Here is a 21,668-nt window from a genome sequence, read left to right as displayed (position 1 = left end):
GACAGTATCTGTACTTCTAAGCAGTGTGTTTGGGGCCCAATCATTTGATTTTTCCCCACGTGGTCTGCAGTATGTTTCTGTGCATGTGTTTCCAGCTGTGGGCTTCTTTCTGACTCTGGATATACATAGTGTGTCCCTGTGGGTATGACAGGCAGTGATTTGGAATTCTGGGTGTGTGATAAATAGTATTTATGGACTTTGAGAGGACAACAGCTGTGTGGGAGAACAGAAATTACCGGCCCAGCATAGGTGTGGGATCTCTAGGTCTACTCCCCACCCTCCTGGCTCGCCTATCAGGCCATCCTGTCCCCGCCTATGGCTATCTCCAGGTCAAGGTCCATGGCCATCCCAGTGGGGGGGGGGGGCACTAGGTAGTTCTGATTTCAGTTGGAACAATAGGCAGATGGTCGTAGCTGGGAGGGGTGAGACCATCCCACAGAAGGAAATACATGTTCTGGAAACTGCTACAACAGTTTGCCTCATGGGCAGGGCTCATTCCCAGATGGCTCTGGTTTAGGTCCTCTTCCTTATCTGAGAGGTGGGTACAAGAAGCCTCTGGCCTCACATCCTGCTTTTATTTTTTATTATTTTTTTTTAAAGACTTTATTTATTTATTTGACAGACAGAGATCACAAGTAGACAGAGAGGCAGGCAGAGAGAGAGGAGGAAGCAGGCTCCCCGCCAAGCAGAGAGCCCGATGCGGGGCTTGATCCCAGGACCCTGAGATCATGACCTGAGCCGAAGGCAGAGGCTTTTTCCCACTGAGCCACCCAGGCGCCCCCACATCCTGCTTTTAAAAGCACTTCCTGCCTCTGGGTTCCCAGATAGTGACACCTGGCTTTGTGTATCTGCCTCTGTCTCTGATTCTCCACAGCAGGTTCCTCGGTTTCCCGCACCACCACATCTTTCTTCTCTTTTCTCCATGTCAGCTTCTTCTGCCCTGGCTCATGTCCCCATCCCTCCATTTCTGGGAAATACTGCAAGCCTGTCTGATGGTCTCCCAGCCAGTTTCCTTCTCCACGCTGGCCGCAGAGACCTCTTTCTAAAGGATATCTCTACTCACACTACCCCTGTCCCTGGCACCTTTGGGGGCTGGCCAGGGCCTGGAGGGTAAGGTCCACACTGTGGCCTGGACTCTCTGTGACCCTCCCAGATGGTGTCTTCACACACTGGATATGCGATCCAGGACACCCAGGGCCACTTCCCACGGTCTTCACTTCCCACCTCTGGGCCTTTGCTCCTACTGTTGCCTCTGCCTGGAACTCCCTTTCTTCTTCGATATCTTTTATTGTTGAAGACATCTCTCCTCATCTTTTGAGGTGCCTCTCACATGCCCCTTTTCTAAGGATCCTGTGTGCGTCCTTCTGTGGTTATCTGTGGCCTCTGCACGAAGTACCTCTTGCTCTGTCTTGGTTGTATTTTCTCTTCTTTTCCCCACTGAGCTCTTCAGGGGTAAGGGGCAGGCACAGAGTAGGGACCCATCAGAGGTTGTTGAAAGAGATTCCCCCTCCAAGTCCTCCTCTAGGAAGTGGAATGCAGCCTATGTATTAATGCCGAAGACCCAATATGGGACCCTTATTATGTCCCAGATAGTGTGCACAGAGGTATCCGTGCATTGTTTTATTTAATCTTCACAAAATCTGGTGCAGTAGAAACTTTTGTGATTTCCACTCTACAGATAAGGAAATCAAGGCATAGAAAGGCCAAATGACTTAGCTACTTCCAAGTGGTTGGCTGGGTTTCCAATCCAGCCGGCCTGCCTGCTTTCATAGATAAACTGCTGAGTAGAGGGCTCAGTTGGGAACTATAATTTCCTGCTTGCCTAACTCAGCTATAAAGTGGGGAAATTGGCCTGGGGAAACCTGAGATCTCCGAGGTCTGTTAGAAACACCGATTTGCTGCTTTGGGGTTCTGAAATTCGAGTTGGGCAACTTGGCACTTTGCCCTTCCATTCTCAGCAAAGTCTGGCTTCCATCAATCAAGAGGAGGAGGACAACGACATGTCTATAGTGAGCAGAGCAGGAATCAGGAGACCCAGGTGCCGACCCTCAGCAATATCATGGTCACTGGGCCTTGATTTTCAAACTCGTGAAACGGGAGCGTTGGTTTGGATGAGCTCTCAGCCCATTTCCGGCTCAGTCCATGGTGTGTCGCCTGTACCTTTGGCCAGTTTTACTTTACCGCTTGGTCCCTCAGTTCCCTCATTAGGAGAATAGGGGTGATCCCGGGCACTACCGCAATGGAAGTCTGGGCTGCGGAGGAGAAGCTGCTCCTCCCGAGGTGACTGGTCGCTCAGCAAAGCCAGGGGACACTTCAGGGGGCTTCCAACAGCCAGCTGTCCTCACGCTGCTCTCCAACAGCTGGAAGTGTGGCCCCAGCGGTGCCCGGAAACCCCCTCCCCGCCGGTCACTTGAGACAGTTCCTTGTCGCCCCAAAGACCGAGATTAGAGCACCCCGGTTTAGAGGTTCTGAGAAGTGTTCCCTCGGAGGGGAAAATGCAGGCGTGGAGGCAGGAGGCGGAGCAAGGAGCTAGAGGCGCGGGCGGGGGCGTGGCCGCGGGAGGGAGAGGCCAGGGTCCAGGGCAAGAGGCAGGTCAGTGCCAGAAGGTTGGGACCTGGCGGGACTGCGGGACTCCTCCTCAGTCCTCCGCTGAAGTGCCAAGTGCCCTGGGGCCAGTCGCTTCCTCTGTGGAAGTGACAGTTATCTGTAAGTGGGAGAGGGAGGTGAGACTTTCCGAGGGCGCCTTCCACACCGAAAACATCACCACCATCCTCCTTTTCTCCCGCTTTGAGACAGCAGTGGTTTGGGCTTCTGCTTTCTCTTTCCTTTTAGTTTAAATTTAGTCCCTGCCACTTGTCTCCTTTGAATTTTGGCCAGGGAAGCGACCTCCGGTGTCCCTCAACACCGTGCTTTGGAGAAGGCCGGGTGGGAGGGACACTGGGGTCAGCTCTCAGGGATCAGGACTCAACAGTTTTCCGTGTTGTAGCTTCAGCATCAGGCACGTGGCGGGGCACATGGGAGGCGTGCAGTAAGTAGAAGCTGCTCCTGTGAATGACGGAGGGAGGTGCCGGGGATTCCGATAGCGGATAGTGCCACTCCCTCCTCTGCCGCAGCTCCAAGGGAAAATGCGGTTTGTTCTGCAGGCACCTGGGTCTTAACTGGGATCACTGCAACAGCCTCCCAACCGGCCACCCCTCCTTCACAGGTTTTTCTCAAGTGCTCTCAAGCACGAGGTTAGCCTTCCCTCCAAAGGACCTCCCCCCGCCTCCTAAGAGAAAACGCTGATGGTCTCTGTCATTGGATGTAAAACTCCCATTTCTAATCTCATCTGCCTCACCCCTCCAAACCCTGAGGGTCTCCCTCCTACAAGAGACCAATCCCAGACTGCAGCCCACCTTCACTGAAAAGTGTGTGAAAGCTGCACAGTGAGGAATTAGAAGGGTCTCGTACATTGTAAGCGCTCCGTGAGCTCTCCTCATTCCTGGTTTCTGGGGATTCTAGAAATTCCTGGTCTCTGCGTGTGTGTTCCCCTTGGCCTCAGGGAGCCTCCTGCTTCTATTCCCTGGGATCCCATCACTCTTTCCTTTAGACTCCAGAGCTTTTTCCCCCTTAGCACACATTTTGAAGGCACTTTCCTGTTTGTCTTTGGATGCCTCTGTGATCTGCTGCTGAGTTCTTGACAAGAGAGCTCAGAAAACCTTGGGGTCCACTCATCATCTCCTACAGTGGGGCCTGCCTCTAGGCTGGTGGTGCTGAGCCGACCCCAGGCAGGGCCTGCCCTTGCTGAGCGTTCACAGGTGTCACCTCATTTCCTCCTCAAAGGCTAGGAGATGTGTGGACCTGGAGGCTCACAATTCGTTAGCAGCAAAGGTCTGACTCCACAGCTCTTAACTGCTTGTTAATTTATCTTTTGGTAACAGTTGGGTGAAGTCGGGTAAATCTCCCCAAACAGCTCTCAGCGGACCCTCCTATTGTTTGGGTTCACAGCCCGATGGAGGGAAGGAAGTGGAGGACAGTCTTGCTTTCAGCGTCATTATGGCAGAGATGAAGATGAGGCTCTTTACAAAGGGGCGTCCATCCTCTCACTGTAGAGATGCCCAGTGAGGGCAGTGGCTGGCCCCAACCCTGTGACCCCTGCACACCTGCTGTAGCAAACAGGCTCTGAATTGCCAGAATAGGTCAGGCCAGTCGGGACAGGGAGCAGGGCCCTCTGCCCAGCCCACGCCCTCACGGCACTCGAGGGACCGCTTCATGCCCAAGTCTCAGAGCAGAAACACAGCTCTCGGGAGGGAGACAGAGAAGCTGCAGCTGAGCCTGCTGCTTATCAGTGATCTGCACAAAGTAGAAACTTTCCACAGGCCTCCCCAGATCACGATCGCATCTGGTGCCCTTGAAGAGCTCTAAAGAGGAAGTCTGGGTTTGGTTGTAATGGATGAAGAACTCGCGGAGCAACGTCCAGGCAGCAGAGGGAGGAGAGGGGAGTCGAGCCGAGAGCTGGAGGGGGCTGGGCCAGCTTGCCCAGGCGGGATGTTGGCTCACTCTCACCTGGGATTCGCAGGCAAGAGGATGAGGTTAGGACTTACTCCTGGGCAGGTGCCTACCTCACGCTGCAGGGCTAGAACAAAAACACAGATCCCCAAATGAAATGTGTTTATGTGTCTATAGGTCTATTTTTATTTAAAGAGGCCAGTGGAAAGGGAATGATTTGGGGCCACATCCTACAATGTCAATGTTAGAAGAGAAAGTCAACATTCTTTTGTCCATCTCTCATTTTGTAGATAAGAAAGTAGAGACTCGGGGCGGGGGGGGGGGGGGTAGAAATTGGCCAGAAGCTAGAAAGCACATGTGTGGTGACACAAATTTGAAGGTATCCAGATGCCTGGATCCATCTTTCGCACAAAAACATGAATGGGGGGCGGGTGGTGAAACAGTGGGAGGTCTGGCAATTGGCAGGAAGACATTAACCGTCTATACCCTCCCCTTGAACACTCAGCTGGCCACCACACCCCACGGCTCAAAGCACACACTCCACTCATTTCACAGGCAGAGGCTCAGTATGTTTTTGGATTTGACAAAGCCCAAACCAGGGCAGTGGCTGCAGCGAGGGACGGAAGCCGGGAAAGGCTGTGGTGGAAGATGGGGAGTGGAGATGAACGGGATTTGTGGCTACGGATCTTCAGCTGCTCACATGGGAGCAGGAGTGACCGTGCTGGGCCTTCAGTGGCCCGTGGGAGTGGGAGCCTACTGTAAACCCCGGCTGAAGACAAGAGCCCACCCTGACCCCCTCCCCCCCACCCCTGTCCCTTCCTTCATCCCGGGAGCTGGAGCAATCAGGCTTGGTCATGGCGGCTGGTGCTGCTGACCATTTCTCGGCAGAGGTGCTGGCCAAAGCCGGTGGCCCTAGTCCTCGCCTCCACAGACAGCGAGCAAGGCCTTCAGGAAGTCTCCAGAGGTGTCACCCTGGCAGGAGCAGAGGAAAAGCAGTGAGTGAAAGCAGTCCTGATGGCCTCAATGCCCCTTCCTCCCAGTGGCTATCAGCCTAATGTCTCCCGAACACAAAAATATGACTACATCCCTTCTATGGGTCCTCGCTACCCTCAGGAAAAGGTCCAAGCTCTCAGCTTGGCTTCAAGGCCTTTTGTGGGCTGGCTTCACCTCCCCCCCCCTCCCTTGTGGGGGCACCCTGGTTCATCTTCCTACTTTAATATCTACCATTCCTCTGACCAACCCGCCCTCTGCACCACCCCCAAATCCCGCCTGCCCTCGGATGCCCCCTCTTCTACGAAGTGTTCCTGCCCTCGATTCTTGCCTTCCTCCTCCCACAGCCACTAACATGTGTGAACGAGACTCCTCATTTGAACCAACACTATGGAGCCCTTACTGAGTACCAGACCCTTGCAGGAATTTACGGGGGAACATCGTTGGCTTTAGGATGCATCATAATGTCGGGCCTACAGCAGAGCACTGGGAGGCCAGACTCTCCCTCCTGTGGCTCCTGTCATTTTTATGATACATGTTGTTTTTCTTTTCTTTTGTAATTTTTTATTTCAAAAATCACTATTATAAACAAGGTAAGTTAAAGGAAAGATCTCACAATAAAAAATCTCCCACCCCTGACACCTTTTTCCCCAAATCAAGAGAGAGGCACGGTGGTGTCTGGGTTTCCAGCAACAGTCTGTGCATATGCTAACAAGTATAGGTATAGAACGTCCCTTTTCTACACACATGGACACACAGCATTCATACCCTTCTGACTTAGAGAAGATCCCAAATCAGCAGACGGAGCTGCTCATGCTTTTTCATGGTTGTATTATATCCTATCTTATGGATGTACCACACTTTCTCTAACCAGTTCTGTCCGGAAGGCTTCTAGTCTTTTGTTCCTGTAAACAATGCTCGCATAAACACTCTCCTCCACATCGTTGGGAACACGTGTAGCTCTGTCTGTAGGATCAATTCCCACACGCAGAATCACCAAGTTCAAAGCGTATGTGTTTAAAATTCTGAAAACTGCCCAACTACCCTTCAAAGATGTGCTAACAGTGTACACCCCCACCAAGTCTGGGTGAAGCTGTTGTGAGTTTCCCACAGGCTGTCAGCCAAGGCCAGTATCAAACTTTAAGATCTTGGCCAACATCGAAGACAAAAAAAAAAAAAAAAAAAAAAAGGGCTGTGTAAGTGGGAGAAGTCCGACACAAAAGATCACATACCACATGACTCTATTTCTATGAAATACCCAGAAAGGGCAAATCTATAGAGATAGAAAGTCACCCGACGGGTGTCTACAGCAGGGGTGGAAATAAGTAAGCGGGTATAAGGGGTGAGGTATCTTAGAGGGGTGCTGGAAATGTTTTAGAACTGCATTATGGTCATGATGCATGACTCCTTCAATTTCCTAAAAAATATTAAATGCACCTTAAAATAAGTGCACTCTAGGGTGTATAAATTATGTGTCAATAAAGTTATCTTTATTTTTTTAAAGACTTTTTTCATTTTAGGGGCGCCTGGGTGGCTCAGTCGTTAAGCATCTGCCTTCAGCTCAGGTCATGATCCCAGGGTCCTGGGATCGAGCCCCGCATCAGGCTGCCTACTCAGTGGGGAGCCTGCTTCCCCCTCTTCCACTTCCCCCGCTTATGTTCCCTCTCTCTCTCTCTGTCAAATAAATAAATAAATAAATCTTAAAAAAAAAAAAAAAAAGATTTTTTTCATTTTACTTGTCAGAGAGAGAGAGACAGAAAGAGTGCACACAAACAGGGAGAGCAGCAGGCAGAAGGAGAAGCAGGCTCCCCACGGAGCAGGGAGCCCGATGTGGGGCTCCATCCCAGGACCCTGGGATCATGACCTGAGCTGAAGGCAGAGGCTTAACCCACTGCGCCACCCAGGTGTCGCAACAAAGTTGTCTTTAGAAAGCCTCCCGCCGAGATGGGCTGTTTTATTTAGAAGTCCTTCATTATAACCCTTTGAGCCACCTGGAATTTATTTTTGCATACACAGTGAAGTAGGTCTTTCATGAATCAGTCATCTCTGCTGTCAGAGAGAACTCAGAAAAAGACTGGGAGTAGGAGGGATTTGTAATCCCACGCTCAGGGATGTGATGTTCCTCCCGCGCCTCCCCCACTGATCTCCAGCCCCTCCCCCTTACTTCAATGGCTTGGTGGAGAGACTTGTCGTATTTCTCAATGAACTCCCGTCGGATGTTGAGCAGGTCGATCTCGCTCCGGGAGACCATGATCCTGGTGAGGGTCTTCTCATCTGTGCCGGCACCCTGGTGGAGCCAGGGGAGAGGGAGACAGAGGGCAGGAGGGGAAACAGGGTGGGGTTAGGCAAGAACTCATGGGTGTCCGGCTGCTTCTCTTCCTTTTCCCTCCCAAAGCTCGCGGGGATTCTGCCTCAGTTTCCGCTAGTGCTGACCCAGATTCCCCTGTTCCGGGGACTGGCTAGACAGGCAAAAACAAGCTGTTAGAGTTGAACGGCGTGCCGCCCAAAATTCACACCCACCTGGAACCTTACAACGGGGCCTAATTTGGAAATAGGGTCTTCGCACATGTAATGAGGGCACACCGGATTAGGGTGGGCCCCAAATCCAACAACTGGTGTCCTTGTAAGAAGGGGACATGTGGGTACACACACAGAGAAGGCTGAGTGAGGATAAAGGCAGAGCCTGAGGGACGTGCCCATAAGCCAGGCAACACGAGGATTCCCGGCAACCACCAGGAGCTAGGAGAGCTAGGAGAGACCCATGGGAGAGTTTCCCCCTCAGAGCCTCCAGGAGGAACCTAATGCCTTCAATTTTGACGTCTGGCCTCTTGAACCATGAGAAAATAACTCAGTCTGTGGAAATTGGATAAAGCAGTTAAAGGGAAACGAAGAGGGGGCCCGCGGATCAGGCACAGGACATGGAATGTGTGGGCAGGCAGGGCCCACTTCGGCCCTGAGGGAGCTCGGGGACACCAGCTTGGGGTTCCAAGCTGACAATGGCGAGGGTTCAATACATGGCCATCATGTCTGAGGCTGTAGGCGGAGGGGGGTTTCAGGCTACCGAACAGCCTGCCCAGGCTCTGTTAGCAGCTGAGATAATCCTCGCTGGGCTGAGAAGCTGGCCACAGCGGCCTGGGTTTTCAGGAAGCCAGGGCTAGTCCCAGTGCCCAGCACTGTCTGCCTCGGTAATCATTGGTCACAGGAGACACTGTTACCTGCTCGACTATGCACTCCATGAGGGCAGAGACTGGGTCTGACTCAGCCCAGTGTCCCCGGAGTGAGTTTCTCAGCCTGGGCCTTTGGGGCCATGTCACTCTTTGCTGGGGGACCGGCCCTGTACATCGTAGCATGTTTAACAGCACCCCCCGCTCTCGTCCCACCAGATGCCAGCAGTGACACTCCCCAAGTGGTGGTGACCAAAATGCATCTGAACATGGCCAAAGGTTCCCCAGGGGACAAAATCACTACCCTAGAGTCAGACACAGGGCAGATGCTGCTAAGCATCAAGGGGGCAGAAATAGTGGCCAGCAGTCTCAGCCGGGGTTGGGGGGACTGCGCACAGCTGTGTTTGTGGGTGGGCAGAAGGACCTGAAGGGAAGGGAACAAACAAGCAAGTTTGTTTACCTTCATGGACTTGTAAAGTTTGTCAGCAAAGAAGAGAGGCTTGTTCTTGACACTTTGAACTGGCAGGATGAGAGAGATGCAGGGAACCTGGTCAGAGGCGGTGTCTCTAGACTACGGGCTGGGCTGACCTCTCCCACCCCTCTCCCTCCAGCCTGGGCCTGCAGGTCACGGCCAACCCCAGGGTCTTACCCAGGGCCTGACACCTTCACTCCCCCTTTCAGATGCCTCCTCCTCTGCCCCATCCCTCAACTTGGCTCTCACTGGGTTATAACTCCCTTCCTGCTACAGGGCTTGCAGCTAACCGAGATCAGTCAGGACTCAAAGGGAAGAAACCCCTCATTAACCCAAGGCACAGGGCTTCAAACTTCAAAGGGCCTGAGAATCACTGGAGAACCTGTTGAAAACTTGGGTTTTAGGTGCCACCCCCCCGATTCGGACCCCAGAAATATTTTGTGCACGGGCTCGCAAAGCGTGGTTCCTGGACGGCTCTAGCAGTGGCATCTCGGAACTTGGTAGAAATGCAAACTCTCATGGCCCATACCAGATGCACTCAGACTGCGACTCTGAAGGGAGGTGACCAACCTGTCCCACTCTGCCGGGGACACTCCTGGTTTTAGTACAAACCAGCATGGTTGGGTCTTCCTACTCTGGGGCAGCCTCGTGTTGGAGAGCGACTGATGGACAGGAAGACCAGGCCCACGGATGACTGTCTATTGGTGTGATTTAAGGCACTGTGCCCACCCCGGGGCTGTGTTGCTCCAGAACCTGCCCACTCCAGCTTGCACTGGCAGCCCTGCGCCCCACGCAGCCCCAGCCCACATAACGCCGCCTGGCTATACCAGTCCCAGCCCCTTCCCAAGGCCTGGGGGGCTCTAGCCCTCAGCAGCTGCTGGATTTCAAGGCTCCAGGGCCCACACAGGGGTGTCTCAGGCAGCTTAAGGAGCAGGAGTCAGATACCAGTATCTGAAATCCAGAATGACTCTGGATATAAAAGTGTGTCTGTGAGGAAGGCAGGGGGCAAGGGGCTGGAGATGCACACCCCAAGGGCACAGTCACCTGGGGTATGTGTCATGTACTGGCTCAGGAAGCCACACACCAACCTTCCTAACTCTCCAGGTATAGTATGCACGTGTGTGTGTGTAAGTGCACACGCGTGCGTGGGTGTGCACACCCTGGTCCTGCAGAACACTGGGCCCCTCCCTGCCCTGTCCCTGCCCTCCCCATGACCTCCTCAGGAGAGCTTGTTCCATCATCCTGCCCTGCAGCCTGGAACAAGTCTTCACACTAACACCCCCCACCACATGCTGGCAGGACCCCCACAATGCTGGGGTTTACTCTCCAGTACGAGGAGCTCTAAAAGCCACCAAGGCCACCCCTGTCCAGGGAATCTGGCCAAGTTCCCAGCGCCCCCAGCAGCTTTCCCGGGACATCCATCAGTTACCGATGGCCACAAACACGTCCTTGACGTCCCCGGACATCTCCTTCTTGATGGTGTGCTCCACATCATAGTTGGTCATCTTGACAAACTCCTGGAAGACTGGCCCCAAGAGAAGCCCCACAGGTGGGGGGTGAGCTTTAATTCAGAGGGTGTGGGGAGATCACCCTTGCCCTGCCCACCCAGCTCCCCTCCCAGGCCATGCCCGGGAAAGGGACAGCAGGTACGACTGCAGCCCAGGCCCAAGTGCGCTGGGCAGGATTGTGGTGGGAGGGAAATTCTGACCTCGAGGCTGCCTTGGGCTCAGAGCCAAATCTGTATCAAATCAGACGCTGCCCCAGAGTGCTACACAAGTTCTAGGAACGTGGGCTGGGGTAGCAAAAGGAGCTGGGGTCTTAGTAAAGGCTCTGCCTCCCACTGAATGACCTTGGGAGAACCCCTACCCCCTTCTGGGCCTCCCCTTCCTCCTGTGTCAAGCTGGGATAGAGATTAATGTAAGTAATCATAATGAAGACACGGAGGAAATCACCACATGGCAGGCATTACGCTAAGTGCTTTTCGTGCATTATATTTTCTGTATCTTTATAACAATCATGTGAGGTAGAACTAAAATCCCAATTGGCAGATAAGGGAATGAGGGCACAGATATTCACTAACTTGCCCAAGGTCACACAGCTGATAAGGGGGAGATTCAAATCAAGGCAATCGGGCTCCCAAGTCCATTCTTCCAGCCGCTATGCTAATGTACCTTATGTATTTTACTGAAAAGTGCCAGGCAAATCCATGTTAAACCATAAATGTCCTAGTGGCCAGGGCATTTCATGAACAACTAATGTCAGGTGCGCCCTGTGCATGTGGCCACCTGGGGCTCCGAGACGTGTGGCTGGTCCTGGTGCCATCAGCACGCCTTGCTGCCTTATTCCTCGCAGACATTGCCAGAGGGTCATGACACTGAACCCCTGGAGGCAGCTGCCACCCATCTACTGGAGTGGCCTTGGGGTTGACAGGCACCAGCCATCCTGTATCCCAGGCATCCCACCTGCTTCCCTAAGGAGGTAAAGGGCACTGGCCCGAGGCTGAGGGTCAGAAGCAGAGCCGGGGCCAGACTCCCTACCAGCCACAACATTCCGTTGCTGGGTAAGGAATGGGTGTGTGGACACCTGGCTCTTCTGGCCACAGAGAGCTGAGAGGCTCCCATCAGTTTTGGGGACCTTCCTGCAGCGTCGGGAAGGGGAGGGGTTGAGACCTTACCTCTCCGGAGGTGCGGATAGCTCCGTGTGCACAGGATCGTCATGAAACGGGTCTCCAGGGAAGTCTTGTCTCCGCTGGGTCTGTCTGCTATTTCCTGCGGATCCCAGGTTGGGGCAAGGATTTGGGAGGGAAGACACCAGAAAGCCTTGGTTATTATTCGCTTTCATGTCTTTGCCTGGGGTGGGAGTGGTCAGAAACTGGGTCAACCTAACTAAGGAGGCTGACTTTGGCCCCTTCCTCCCTAACCCTCCATCCCTCATCCAGTTCCCAGGAACCCTCTGGACTGACACGGGGGTGCTCTGCATGGGGTACTTCCACTTTGGCCTCAAGGCCTTGAGACTGGGGCCCAAGGGAGTGCAAACAGGCACTGGACATGGGGACCCAGAGTCCTCTGTTCTCAAGGCCTCTGGGGAAGTGGGTTTGTCCATTGCAAGGAAAATGGCCTAGCCAAGTGTTTCCCCAAGAGTGTAGACGGGCAAACATATAACATGCTGCATACATATGTTTCCACGAGGATCTTCCAGCCAACCACTAGTCCCGTTTATATCGACATTAAATTTTAATTGACATTAAAAGAATTCATTTCAGATTAAAAAGGATCCATTTAAAGAAAAATACTCAAAAGCTGGTGGTATGTAGCACGAATCATGTGGGAGGTAAGCGGCTGAAATTTGGGAAACACTTGCCTGGCCCATTTTTTACCCAGTGGGGCTCTTAAGAGGCTGTGAAAGGGAGAGAGAGAACCTACGGCCAGGCCCCCAACCACTGCCTGACTGGCCGCTCAGCCCACCCAGAGGCACAGCCACTCAGCCCTCACTCAGAGAAGCCACAAACATCCCCGTGAAGAACAGGTCACTCACCAAGATCTCAGCAGCCACCTGAGAGCAGGGAGGAGAGAGAGGAGGGAGAGAGGGAAGGCTTGAGTCAGAGGAGGCCGGGAGAGGTGGCTCTGGGGCCCTGGGGACGGGGGGGACAGGGGGGAAGGAAAACACCTTTCCTTGATCTTTGGGCTGGAGCCCCAAATGGACACAGGCCTGGGAATTAATTTTAAAGTGTTTGCCTGAGGGGCCGGGGAGGACACAGAATAGGGCACTCTAACTGTCACTCCCGGCCACCTAGGGTGACTCCAGCCCTCAGCATGCTTGTCTCCGCAGAGCGGCCCAGAAGTGAGAAGAGAAGCACTGAATCCCCCACATCCTTTACGGCCAGGGGTCTGAGACCCATCATTTTACCCCCTCGTGTTACAGGCAGGAGAGACGGGGAAGCTGAGGCTGGGAGGGGAGGGGACTGGTGGGGGGCACAGCCAAAATCTGGTGGGGGGAAATGCCAGCTGTCCAGTCATCTTACAGGGGTGACTCGGTCACTGCGTTGTGCTGAGTCCTTAGAACATGACATTGCTAGGCAAGCAGTAGTGCCTTGGAGTGTCTGGGAAAAATACAGCCTGCCCTGGGGGCCCCAGACTGGGTTTTGCCCTTGCCTGTCTCCCTGAAACTCTGCTGAGCCCTTGATTCTATTGGGCAGACCCCAACCATCTTCCTTATAAACTTCACAATAGTCTTACGCTTTAGAAAGCTCTTCTCATTATATACATTGGCAACGTCTTTCAAAATTTTAAATGCACATGACATCTGATCAAGCAATGACATCACTAGGAATGTGCCTTTACTGACACATGGGCCAAAGCCTTTCAAGATAGCAGGAAAGGGTGTTCACTGCAGCATTCTTTGTAATAGAGGAAAAACTGGAAACTACCAATAGATGATTTGTTAAACAAACTATGGTTATCCAATAAGGGAAATCCACGAAGCTATTCAAAAGAATGAGTCTACAGTGCTGAGAAGGAGAGTTTCCCCTTAAATTAAGCCAAACAAAAGCAGAGCACATTGTTTGCAACAGTGTTCCTTTTATCTGGATAAGAAAAGGTAAAGGCACCCTCGCTCTTATGTATTTGCTGGGAAGTCATGCTATAGGCATGGTCAAGGTGCCACCGGCGGTGGTTACCTTTGAGGAGAAGGACTGGGAAAGCTTTTGCATTTGATTTTTCCTGAAATTTTATATTTCCATTTTCTCAACAAGCAAATGTGTCCTTTTGATGTTTTATTTTAATGTCCAATGGAAGTTATCGGGGCCACGGGGATCACGGGATACTTCTGGTCTTTATTCATCCCTTTCTGTATTAAAAACCTTGCTGAGGGGCGCCTGGGTGGCTCAGTGGGTTAAGGCCTCTGCCTTCGGCTCAGGACATGATCCCAGGGTCCTGGGATCGAGCCCTGCATCGGGCTCTCTGCTCAGCAGGGAGCCTGCTTCCTCCTCTCTCTCTCTGCCTGCCTCTGCCTACTTGTGATCTCTCTCTGTCAAATAAATAAATAAAATCTTTTTAAAAATAAATAAATAAAAAAATAAAAACCTAGCTGAAACTTGAGGACGTTATGGTCTGTGAAATAAGCCAGTTATAAATGGGTAGATACTGTAGGATTGCAATTACACACGGTCCCTAGCATAGTCAGATTCAGAGAGACAAGGTAGAAGGGGTTGGTTGTTGTCAGGGGCTGGGGGAGGGGGAGAGGGAGGGGCAGTTACTGTTTAATGAGGACACAGTTTCAGTTTTACAAGAGAAAACGAGTTCTGGAGACGGATGGTGGTGATGGTTGCACAGCAAGGGGGACGTGCTTGACGTCACTAAACTGTACACTTGAAAATGGTGGAGATGGCACATTTTACGGCATGTCATGCCTTATTATGTGTTATGTGCATTTTACTACCATTTTAAAAAAGCCATGCTAAAAAATACCTGTTTTGTTTGTTTGTTTTTTAAAGAGAGGGAGATATTTTAAAAATCAAACAAAAGGGGCACTTGGGCGGCTGAGTTGGTGAAGTGTCTGACTCTTGATTTCGGCTCAGGTCATGATCTCAGGGTCCTGAGATGGAGCCCTGCGTAGGGTTCTACACTGGGCGTGGAGCCAGCTGAAGATTCTCTCTCTTTAAAAAAAAAAAAAAAAAAAAGGCAAATAAAAAGGAATCTAACATGCCATCCGTCATTTATTTGGGTCAGAGGACCCCAGACACATTTGTTTTGTCAGAGCATCTGTAAAGATATGTGCAATGTGATAAACACAGTAGGCTATTAAAGCAATTTTCCAAATAATCAACACAAAGGCTTTTCCCTATTAGCCTAGCTACTTCACACAAAAAGTAACCCGGGAAGTTCCTCCAAAATCTAAACACAGAGTTATCCTATGACCTGGCAATTCCACTCCTATCTACCCGAGAGACATGAAAATATACGTACACGCAGAACACGGACACGCATGTTGACAGCAAGCAGCGCTGTTCTTGAGAAGTAGTCCAATGTCAAGTAGCTGATGCATGGACAAAAAAAAGGTGATGCGGCCATGCAACGAGGTATTATTTGGCAGCGGGAAGGGATGAAGTACCAATATAGGCTAAATACGAATGTTGGACATACTATGGGAAAGAAACCAGTCACGAAGGGCCATGTATCGTATGATGCAATTTATATGAAATAGTTGAGCCTACAGAGAGAGGAAGTAGGTTAGTGGTTACACAGGGCTGGAGGGCAGGGAGGAAACGAGGAGCGTGTTCAGGGTCTCTTTGGGGGTGATAAGATGGTTTTAAATGGACTGGTGATGGTTGCGCACGTCTGTGATGATGCCATGAGCCACTAAGGTGTAGGCTTTCAATGGGCCGAAAGCATGGTGTCTGGGTTCTAGTTCAACAAAACTGTATATTCAAAAATAACAGCCCAGGGATCGAATCATCCCAAACTGGCCACAGGTCTTCACTTCCCTCTGGTTTTGATTGTCTGTGTTATTGTCTGGAACACGGAGGGTGGAAGGGAAGCGGTCAGCGATCCCCATGGGACGGCAGGTGAACAGGGCACACTCGTTCGCACGGTGGTCGCAGACCCAGACCTCCAAGAGCTCGGGGGTGTGCTAGACGCCCAGGGGAGAGTGTGGGAAGGAGGAGGCATGACACAGACAGGACCAGGTCCCCCTGTGTTCTGCAGATTGAATGCCTTCTATTTCTGTGTACATTCTCCTCTGGCATCCGCGTTTCACCTCTAGAAACCTAGCTAAGGAAAATGTTCCTGTGTATGAGGGGAGAGTTGGTGACCAGGAAGAGGGCTGCCCAAATAAAGCTTGGTAATAGCTTCTTAAGTAATAGGACACGGCCATTAAGTGACGTTGGTTTTTAAAAATAATATAAACGGTATTTGTGGAATATTAATTTCTAACTGTTCTAAATCAGGGATCCACTTTTATATGTACACAGAAAAAGACAACTAGAGTTGTCTTTTCCAAAATATGAACAATGGCTGTCACTAGTAGGTTATGAATTTACGCATGTATGTATTTATTTATTTAGGCTTATCTCTGTTTTCTAGAGTTTCTACAAAGGATAGGTCTTACTTTAGAAACCGAATATTCTGACTCTGAGAAAATGAGTCCACTCTAAGACTAATCGGGGTCCAGCACCTGTGAATCTGGATGGGCAGCTGAGTTGGGCAGGGCTCCTTTGTTTCTGCCCCCCAGGTTCTCTCTCACCCCTTCGCACCTGCAATGTGTGGATGCAGCCCACCACTGCCCCCTGCTGGCAACAACTGAAGCACAGCCCCATAGGTAGGCCCCAGGCAAAAGCATTCCGATGAATTTCAGGGTAGAGGATGGATTTGGGGTGAGCTCTAAGGAGGAAGCCAGGTTCAAAGACCCTCAAGGGTGCAATGAGACAGTCTGTAGTAGTACTTAATACATACATGTTGAATAAGCAAATGAAACGTGGCCTCAACGGGCCTCCCTAGGGGCTGGGTTCCCAGGCTAGTCCTTGTAAACACACCCATATGCAGCTGGAAAACCACACTTAAATGCAGCCCTGTAGCTTCGGACAGCTGCATTCTGAACTGGGGGCTGTACAACTGGAAAGCAGCAGCCCCCTGGTCTGGAGGCTGCAGGGAAACTGCCATACTGGGTCTGGAAAGGTATCAAATTGTATTAACATAGGCTTTGGCGGGCTTGGGTTCAAATCACACCCCAGCCACCTAGAAACCATACCCTTGGATAGAGCAAGGCACAGGTGAGTGGGGACAGTGCATATGGCCTTAGGAGGGACTGCCCAACCATAATGACCCTTAGGGGATTTGGGCTTGTCTACCCTCCATGAGAAACCATCTCCAGACCTCAAGCTAGCTCCCCAGCCTAAGGATCATGGCAGAAACAGAGCAGCCAAGTGACCCAAGAGAACACCTGACTCCCCTATTCATTTAATAACAAATATTGGCTGAGTTCTGACCATGTGACCACTTGGGATACATTAATGAGCAAAACAAAGATCCCAGCCCTTGATGAACTCACTTTCTAGGCTCTCTCAGAACATGTCCCTCAACCTTGGTCCCATTTCATAGATAAGAAACTGAGACCTTTAGGACCCAGGCCCCCAGACCTGCTCCCTCCGGCTCAATTCTACCTAGCCACTGATTTGCTGTGTGACTTCCAGAAGTTATTCCCCCCTCTCTGGGCCTCCATTTTCCCCCACTGTAACATAAGGAATTTGACCTGGCTGATCTGTAAGTCCCTCCCAGCTCTGAAGGTCTGGGGGCTCTCAGCCTACTCTTCCCACAGGAAATGTCATAAGACCAGCATCACACTCATAAGAATCCTTCCGAAAGTTGTGGAAATAAAGTCTTGCTTCTAAGGGTAGAGAGGTGCAAGGGGTCCCTGAGCCTAAGGATCCGCCAATTAAAACAGCCACATCTCTGCCAGGAGCCTTCCCTGCTCCCAGACAGCCAAGGCCTGGCAAGACGGACATCAGCTGGAGACACTTGGAGGGGGAGGTGACGGTTCTCACCTGGGCATCTTCCCGGGCCTGGTCCCGGTCTTCTCCTGCCTCCTCACGGTTCCCCTGCAACAGGACCCATGAGAAAGGTCAGTCGCCAAACATCCACCCTCTTTGGCCCTCAGCAGCCACAGGACCCTTGGCTCAGCCTCTCTGCCTCTCAGAACCCTTTCCTGAGCTATAACACAGGGACAGAGATCCTGCCCTCAGAGGGAAGGCTGTGGTGAACATTACATTTGAAGGCACTCAGCCCACGGCGACTCAGATACAGGGAGCTTCAATACCATGCATCAGGCCCTGGTGTCTGGGCTGCGGGAATGCAAGTAATGGTGAAGGATACTTGCACTTGCAGGTAACGTGGGTTGCCCACATGGCCTCGTCCTGTCAACTGGGGGCCCAGAAAGCCAGGCTGAGGGCCACCAGAGAGGGCTGCCTGGAGAAGGTGGCCCCAAGCCAGCTTTGAAAAGTAAACAGCGGGAGAAGGCCTCACACGAGCCAGTCTGGATGGCTGGATGGTTCCCACTCCTTAGCAGTGGGACGGAGAAGGCAGGTAGAGAGGGCACCCTTTCTTCATCAGGGGTAGGCTCCTAGCTCCCTACCCCCCTTCCAGGCCCCTGCGGGACCAGGTGGGGCCTAGGGCCATGAACTCACTTACCGTGGCCAGAGAGATAAGGATCCTCTTGAAGTGGCCAGATGTGTCTGAGCTCAGAGCATCCTCTAGGGACTTGTGATAGTCTGAAACAGAGAAACAGGGTTGTGGACAGCTGCTGGCTAAGGACGGGGGGTGCTTCTAGAAGCTCAAGACTTGAGCCAGAGCGTGTTGGCAGGGGTGGTGGGGATGAAGGCATCTGTGGTTGGTTCTTGGCAGCATTCAGCCATGCCACTATGGATCGTGACACACTGACGCCCCAGTCCATCGCCTCCGCCCCCATCCCAGCTGAGGGCTCTTGGAACCCTGCCTCTCCTGCTTCCCAGCCATTCTATCTTCCCTCTCTTACCTTCCCACCCATGGGACAGGGGCTGGACCCACCAGCTCTGGCCACAGCTCTGGCCATGTCAGTCCCCCGCTCGAAATTTCAACCACTTTAGAGCTGCTGACAAGGGGAAAAGTTTAAACATTTCTGGCTAATACTGAAGATTCTTCACAATAACATCTGACCCAGCACAGGCCTTCTGAACGAGGCCCAGAGTGACCGCACAGGCTGCCCATCCAGGAGGCTGCCTGCCCGCTCCCCAGCAGCCTGGACACGTTCTCCTCTCACTCCCCGCCACCAGCTGGGACTCTCTGCCTGTGGCACCCTTGCCTCAGACACAGGGCTGGGCATACCCAGGGGCTTAGCAGAGCCTCGTGGCTGAGAGAGGGGAGAAGGGCAGAGCTGCGGGCTGAGCTGGTGCTTCTCCCACCGCCTCCCAGCGGTGCTGGCCCCGAGGCCTCCCACACTCACCTTCCTTATAGGCCTCACAGATGGCCCGGATTTCGGCATTGGTCCGAGTAGCAAGGATTTCTATGAGAGCCTTTTCATCTGTGCCGGCTCCCTAAAATGTCAAGACCAAGAAGACTTAACCACAGTCCTGATCCCCATGCAGAGACTTGAGGGGACCTGGCCAAGAAAGCCCCTGTTCGAGAAACCACCCAGGAGGCAAACGCTCGGACCACCAGGCCTTCCTGGATTTTCTCCTCACCCCCAAACCAGAGACAGCACAATCAGGGCAGAACATGCCAACTTGTCAAGATTTCCAGAACCTCCCATGAGAACTGCTTTGGACCAAAAATTAAAAAGCAAAAAATATGGCCTATAGGCACATGTATATAAAAAGGCACACACACATATGTCTCTGCACATTTATGTGTAAGTATATAAAAACAACAGAGCCCATGCTTCACAGTATAACCGTGATTGTGGTCTCTGGGTGGGCGAAGGATCACCATCGATTTCTCGTTTCTTCTTTTTTTCTCTGGGTAGATTCTCTCATACTACTTTGTCAGAAGAAAAAAGGTTCCGTGCCTTAAGGGAAAAACATGCTGTATTTGGTGATATTTGCCTTTGAGGAGTGATCTAGGGACAGACCCATTAGGTCCTCTTGACTGAGACGGCTCGGGAAACAGCCGTTCAAAGGTCCTCACATTGGGGGAGGGGAGGGAGGCGAAGGAGATGGATGGATCAATAGATTCAAGTATCTGTTAAACACCTGCAATGTGCCAGTTGCCGCACAAGCTGCTGCAGCCATAACTATAAAAAACAGGAAAGGCACATTCACTGCCCTTAGAGGTCACTTCCTGTAGGGTGGCCAGTCCGTCGGGGCTCTGACCTGAAGGAGACCGAGGCTGTCGGAGATCTTCACAGGTGCTTTATTCAAAGCACGCACGTGGGGAGGACAGCCCAATCTCCAGAGCATCCTAAGACCCAGGGTCTAGCCCCTTCCCTAGGGCAGGGTCTGCTAGCCGGAACGCCAGCTGGGAGTGCTCAGCCTCCCTCGGTTTCCCATTGTGGGAATGGAAAGCGTCGGGTCAGGTTAGCTCACTGCTCCCTTCAACTTCTAAACTCTGCATTTTCAAATCCTTTGCCTTTCTTGTCTAGGCATTTTAAAAGGACGAGAACCACAATTTCCTTTGCCCAGGGAAATGTCCGATCTTCTCTGAATTCTCCAGGGGCCCAAAGTCCTTGTGGTCTCAGGCTTCAGAGTCAGACAGACTTGGTCTGAATCCCAGCTGTTACCTTGTAACGCTGTGACTTTGATCAAAGGACTGAGGCTCAGAGCCACACTTTCCCATCTGTAAAATGGGGATAAGACAATAGCCTTGCCTTGTGGGTTGGTGAGACAAGGAGATGAGCCCAGGACAGTGGATTGCCTTGTGGGTTGGTGAGACAAGGAGAGGAGCCCCGTATAGCTGGTCCCTTGGGAAACCAAGCAGCTCTAGCAATAGCTGGGCCAGGACATCACATCCTTTCTTGCTAATCAACCACAAGGGCAGGTCTTCAGAGTTAACAGTGTCCTTCACACCCATGACCTTGCCTGGCCCACTCCAACACTTGAAGGGCAGGGATGATCGCTCCCATTTCCCAGCCGAAGGCATGGAAGTTTAGAAAGTGTAAGGGACCCAACATCACAGTGAGTTAGAATACAGGCTCTGACTGCTCTTGTTTCCCTTCCAGATCCATCCTGCTTCCTCTAGCTGCTCCTTGAGATCCCCTGACACCACTGATTACTGGGTATGTGACCTCACTTCAACCAGAGCAGAAGCCAGGACTTTGGTGGAGCTGCTGGGAAGAAGGAACAGAGGCACTCGCTGGTAGGACATACATGCACAAGCCATCCTACCATCTGGAGGAGAAAGGCTCTCTGACAGTGAAGCCACCACAGAAGAGAGACAAGAGTCCATGTAACATTATTTGAGTCCCTGGATTCAGCCATGTCTAAAACCAGATGGAGTACTGTACCTCTGTTATCCCCTTTGTAGTTCACGCTAGTTGGAATTGGGCGTGAGAAGGGCTCTGCCAAGGAGCTACGGCCAACCCACACCTGGGCTTGTGGGCAGCCCCCGTGTCCCCCCAACACCCACACACTGGATATCCCTTTGGTGCCCCCACCATACCTCCATGGCCTTCTTCAACTGCTTGGCATCGTAATGGGCCGGTGGCATCATGAGCCCTAGAATCAGCCTTGCCAGGTCTCCAGAGATCTCAGACTTCAGATCTGCCATCAAGTCCTACGAAGGTCAGGACCGAGGTCATGCAGGCATTACCACGTGTTCCCAAGTGACCCAGGACAGGGAGGAGATATGGAATGAGGAAACGGGGGCTCCATGTGAATGCTGGGGATAGCGATAGCAGGAGCCCGCACCTGTCTTTGCTGAGGTTTACTATTTAAAGGATGCCAAAAACCCCCAAGCAGTGGGAAGACCGGCTCTCCTTGGACGCAAGGAGGTGGGACAGGAAAGCGGGGAGGGCCAAAGGACATCATTCCCACCCTGGGGGAAGCTTGCTGGCTGCAAAGGCACAATAATCACAGACGTTCAGCCTTGGGGCCT

At 52.1% G+C, this 21,668-nt stretch overlaps 1 protein-coding gene across 3 annotated transcripts in view; it reads right to left on the bottom strand.

The window, feature by feature from the left end:
• Window positions 1-4,646: 4,646 nt before the first annotated feature.
• Window positions 4,647-21,668, bottom strand: part of ANXA6 (annexin A6) — a 46,608-nt gene continuing 29,586 nt past the window's right edge. The window contains exons 17-26 of one of the 3 annotated variants that reach the window (XM_080803963.1): window positions 21,234-21,347; window positions 19,084-19,174; window positions 18,294-18,373; window positions 17,651-17,704; window positions 12,649-12,666; window positions 11,789-11,882; window positions 10,544-10,639; window positions 9,103-9,161; window positions 7,643-7,765; window positions 4,647-5,460 (exon numbers count right to left, since the gene is read on the bottom strand). In XM_080803963.1, coding sequence (XP_080660089.1) covers window positions 5,401-5,460; window positions 7,643-7,765; window positions 9,103-9,161; window positions 10,544-10,639; window positions 11,789-11,882; window positions 12,649-12,666; window positions 17,651-17,704; window positions 18,294-18,373; window positions 19,084-19,174; window positions 21,234-21,347 — 789 coding nt within the window. In that variant the 3' untranslated portion in view covers window positions 4,647-5,400. Of the gene's footprint in view, window positions 5,461-7,642; window positions 7,766-9,102; window positions 9,162-10,543; window positions 10,640-11,788; window positions 11,883-12,648; window positions 12,667-17,641; window positions 17,705-18,293; window positions 18,374-19,083; window positions 19,175-21,233; window positions 21,348-21,668 lie in introns of all 3 variants that reach the window. The other 2 variants (XM_080803965.1, XM_080803964.1) reach the window with 2 other exon arrangements.

The sequence above is a fragment of the Martes martes genome, assembly GCF_963455335.1.
Source record: "Martes martes genome assembly, chromosome: 5".
Lineage (NCBI taxonomy): Eukaryota > Metazoa > Chordata > Mammalia > Carnivora > Mustelidae > Martes > Martes martes.
The sequence above is the reverse complement of the archived record's forward strand: the minus strand, read 5'-3'. Positions and strand labels throughout refer to the sequence as shown.